This window comes from Priapulus caudatus, unplaced genomic scaffold (genome assembly GCF_000485595.1).
Source record: "Priapulus caudatus unplaced genomic scaffold, Priapulus_caudatus-5.0.1 Scaffold2044, whole genome shotgun sequence".
NCBI classification, from domain to species: domain Eukaryota; kingdom Metazoa; phylum Priapulida; class Priapulimorpha; order Priapulimorphida; family Priapulidae; genus Priapulus; species Priapulus caudatus.
In genome coordinates, this window is record NW_014579105.1 from 27,359 (window position 1) to 32,530 (window position 5,172).

The window sequence follows — 5,172 nt, forward strand, 5'->3', positions numbered from 1 at the left end:
TTGTGACATAGCATGATGTGCAATTCATATATATTTACATCTCTTGCCCCCTACTCTTCACAATGTGAATAATGTACATGAAATATCACAAACCGCATGTAATCTGCTATGTAACTTAAACATTAATAAGCACAGTAATATGCGTGGTACACTGCACATAATCTGGCATTGTGGTTTATTTAACATATAATTAAAGAATGCCCATATCTGATGCATAGTACGATCATATTCTAAAGCTTGTTACCTTCAAAATGCTTTTAGATCTATGGCTTGTTACAAGACACTATAATAAAATTATGGTGATGGTACACCAACTGTGAAGATCAGTCACACAGCATTAAGGAAACGATATCAATGGTAATAAATATGGAGATATGTGTATGCTATCAAATCCACCCATGCACACACGGGCTATTTATTGAATACTACATTGAATACTAAGTCTTCTGATGTGGCTGAAAAACTGTATGCTGTGGCAGTATATATTCACACACACAGGCACACGTCCACAGATACATGAATAATAATAATAATAATAACACAAACATAGCACATAATACCTCACTGTTATCTCTACCAAGGAGCTAAATATAACAAGGAGAGGAAGCGGATTGGCTGTGCAGACCGAACCCAGAGACAATAGAACACTAATCTGTTCTAGGGTCTCTGCCGAACCCAAATTTGGGCCAGATTATGATATGGCAGCGCTTCCTCTCCGTGTTATATTTAGCTCCGTGATCTCTGTGCTAATTGAATTAATAATAACTGAGCTAATAATTAATTAATTAAGCTAATTGAATTCAAGCTACAGCAAACCTTAAGGACATCAGTAGGATTAGCAAACGACGAAGACACAACGCCGGCGACAATTCCACAGATGACACTTGTCAGTAACGTGTTATCTGAAAAGATGTGGTCACATCTGTTGGTAAATAACCTAATGTCTAAATAACGTATATATAGCAATGTTTCACATTTATTGGTGTTTACTCATGTTAGTGTCATCACCAATCACAGCTGCATGCTTCACAACACAATGCAATGTTTCTATTTGTTTTACTACTAGAGTGGCAGCCGTTCTATTCCTCAGGTTGACTGCATGACGTCTGTTACATTTCCTGTTCATTTACATTGTCCTTTACATTTTCACCGTTTCCTTGTTTGATAATTGTGCAGATCAACTGACTGTACTAAGGAGGTTTACACTGAACACATACAATCAGGAGTGAATAACAATAGATTATTATTATTCGCTCCTGATACAATGAATCTTGGATTAAGTAGAATTAGGGTTTCCTGCTATTTCAATGTGACAGATCAGGCAACAGCTGCCAGAGCAGACATCTCAGCATATGCATGTAAAAATAAGAATTATCGACCACAGCCGAATGTTGAGTGAACTAACGACACGAGTAATCTTACCTTCTGGATTCTTGATTAGCATCTCCTTTAGAGAATAATAAATGCCTATTTTTATCGTGCCATATGTTGCTTGCCGTAGTAACGCTGGCGAAACCCTAAAACATGAAAATGGCTAACGTAGAACAAACATGTAAGTGAAAAGATTCTATAGATTCCACATTGAAAAACATTTTATACAGTTGCGACAAATTTAATATACAGATAGATACTTGTGACATAGCATGATGTGCAATGCATATATATTTACATCTCTTCACAATGTGAATAATGTACATGAAATATCACAAACCGCATGTAATCTGCTATGTAACTTAAACATTAATAAGCACAGTAATATGTCGTTGGTAATCACTGCGACATAAATCTTGGCATTCGTTTTATTTAACATGATAATGATAAAGAATGCCCATATCTGGATGCATAGTAGAATCATATTCTAAAGCTTTGTTAACCCTTCAAAAATGCTTTTGAGTCTATGCTTGTTAACAAGACACTATGAGGAATAATAAATATTGATGAGATGATGGTACAGGGCCAACTGTGATAGGATGAGCAGTCACACAGCATTAAGAGAGGCGAGATATCAAATGGTAATAATGTTGTTGGCCTATCAAATCCACACCATCGCACACAACGGGCTATCTTATTGCAATACTAACAGTTGAATACTAAGTCTCTTCTGACAGTTCGATGTGGCGGAAGAAACATGGTATGCTGGTGGCAGTGTAATTAGTTCAACGCGACACAGGGGAAGGACGCAGGCACGACGTCCACAGTATACATGATTATTCACGGTACACATGAGCCTGAAACACCTCAGACCACATAAAACGAGTGTACGGGAGGCAGGCTGCTTCGGTCCGTGGGGATGTAGAAATCGGGCGAACAGAACAGAGCGGGCGTCGCTGTGCTAGCGGGGAAACGGGACGCACGACAAGTCAAGCCCCAGCACTCATCCATGCAATCCAGCACGTCCCACACGTATACGATGGACAAGGCAGCAAACATGTAGGCTTATGCCTAAGAAAAAAACGATGATTTGTTTCCGCTACCGGAGCAATTGGAAACACGCGCGGGGGCGGGTGACGGGTTAACAAGCAAAACTTTTTTTATCATATATATTTTTTTTTATTCTAACAATACTTGTTTTACTACTTATAATACACCCATATAATGAACTTCAAAAGTCAGAATCAACGGGCGAATTCACCGATTGATATCACGTTTTTTTTAAATATGGGATTTTTTTTGGCCGATCACAATAAGTTTCGACACGGCAGTTTAAAATGGACATGCGAGTTAGCGGAAATAAACGTCTTTTTTAGGCCTTAGTTAGATACAGGTGAATACGGGCATGCATGCAGCACGCACGCACACAGATGCACAAATATCACTTTACTTATATGTGCATACGCAAAGACAAAAACAAATTCTTGGAAAATTAGTCTTCCAGCCTTCTCTCTATAATTAGAATTTTGACAACCGAATGTCCAGCCAATAACATGATTGCACTTACAGTAACACATCTCTCACTCACCCGGAGTATAGAGCACGGAAGCCCTCCTCTTTGGATATCCTGTACATTGCGTGAAGCATCCCTCGATACTTCAGCTTCGTTAACTTTGTATCTATATGCTGGCCTTGAATCTGGAGACGAGTCTTTGATGTGTCAATAGGGAATGTAACTGCAATGTCGAGATAAATAATTCATATATATCTGCTTCTTTGCTACTACCCTGATAAGTACTAATTTAGATCATTTAGGCACACATTTGTTAAATCTAAATAGAGCGAGGTTGTAAAAATTTTCACAAATTAAAAATTTATGCAACTAAAGTAATTACTCCTAGTTTACTTTGAACTTGCATAACAAGCTAACATAATTTTAGAATTTTGGAATGATATGAATCACTTAAATGCTGTGCTTAATACATCGAGGTGCTTACAGAACTCAGCAAATACAGATGCTCCCCCACCATAGATAAATGGTCTCCAGTCAGTGAATGCCATTATAACACTGTCTATTGTCTCTATCACAGATTTTGCTTGACAGCAATATGACAATTGGATCACAAATGAGCTGAGACTTTCATGTAGAGTTCGCTCATGAAGAGATGTACACCAACTTTAGTAACACCATGTGTTAGGTCATGTATCAGCATAAACCGACCAGGCTCTCCGACTGTTATTAGCGAGATGGCAACTTGTGGCTAGTATCAGCACTACTTCGCTGTCTGAGCTTAACAATGATTTTCAGAGCGAAGTTTTCGTCTGGTGCTTCCTCAGGACAGTTTTGCTCCAGTGTACGGCCCCATTAACCAATACACTACAAGTTATACTCTCTTAGGCGTCCTTCACATATACACACAGACAAGTATTTACAGCTGGTTGATGGATGTAGAAAATCTTTGGTTGAACTGAAACAAACAAGACACATACAAATATGAAGTACTGTTATTAGCAACATGAACAGTGAGTGCAATTGTGACTAAACTCTAACATGAATATAAACCATCAAATGTACAGGGCTCAGTATAGCTCTAGGACTATAGCCCATGTTACGCGGGCTATAGTCTTAGAGCTAGGCTCAGTACCGGTACTACAATAGATTGTGTCACACACTGACACCGCCATGGAATCTATTTTGCCAAAATATCTCAAAGGAATGTGATACGGACTGGCACAGATAACCTAACGAGGCTTTCTAAGACTGAGTACGCACGACATTATCAGTATAACAATTATAAACAATATTTGCATGGTATTTGCACTAGAGACTAGAGTGATAAGCAGATCATCTAGAGGTCATTTGTCTCCATGCAGATGATCACGATGCACATTCGCTAACTCAATACATAGTTTTCAGACAAACGGTCAGACTCAAAGTACTATTAACTACAAGGATGTTACTCAATCGCCCGGTTAAACTTGTTACGCTTACCATCGTATTACCGACATGCGTTGTACTATTAGTATTAGTATTACGTAAGAACGATCAAGTCTACGGAACCAACTATTTTTGGTGAAGGTTTCACTGCTAGACAAGCAGTTGCTTTGACTACAGTAGCAACAATTTGCGCACAAGATTATTCATACACACCTACATATACTTATTATCAAGAGCTAATAAACACCTATTATTTATTAGCTCTTTTTATTATATACACTTACATGCGAATCCCTATGCATATTGTATGAACGGACAACAAGGTGATGAATGAATGAATCCGACCGCTCTTTCACTCACCTGCTCCAAGGCTGCCACTTGTTTACGCATTGTGACGAAAGAGCCATCTGTTGGCTGGTTTCGCAACCAACACAAAAATAACATAGGAAACAGCAAACCACGAGAACAATATATCGTCGAATATATCTACATGCGTATACACTGGCGTAGCTAAGGGGGGGCACAAGGGGGCCATGGCCCCCCCTGTTGATTGGCAAACAAACAAACAAACAAAATTTTCCTTGCCTCACGCGTCTTTACAGGACTGGCCACAATTCCTCTTACTTCTGCATCTGCTGAACGAACATTCTCTAAAATGAGCATTGTCAAGTCTAAACTTCGTTCTACAATGACCCAGCCACGATTCTCGAGAAAACCCAGTACAATAAACTACTACAAAACAGCATAACCGCTACCTACAAGAAAGCAAACCACAAAGCCATTAACACCATCAACCAAGAAGCAAAAAGAATAGCAACCCAACTCCATATCGACGAAAGAACAGAACGCATAGCAGAAAGACA

At 38.9% G+C, this 5,172-nt stretch overlaps 1 protein-coding gene across 1 annotated transcript in view; it reads right to left on the reverse strand.

The window, feature by feature from the left end:
* Positions 1-4,679, reverse strand: part of LOC106818130 (kidney mitochondrial carrier protein 1-like) — a 12,406-nt gene extending 7,727 nt beyond the window's left edge. Inside the window, exons 1-5 of the mRNA XM_014822849.1 lie at positions 4,594-4,679; positions 3,369-3,839; positions 2,960-3,107; positions 1,423-1,517; positions 817-902 (exon numbers count right to left, since the gene is read on the reverse strand). Coding sequence (XP_014678335.1) covers positions 817-902; positions 1,423-1,517; positions 2,960-3,107; positions 3,369-3,432 — 393 coding nt within the window. The 5' untranslated portion in view covers positions 3,433-3,839; positions 4,594-4,679. The remainder of the gene's footprint in view (positions 1-816; positions 903-1,422; positions 1,518-2,959; positions 3,108-3,368; positions 3,840-4,593) is intronic.
* Positions 4,680-5,172: the final 493 nt, after the last annotated feature.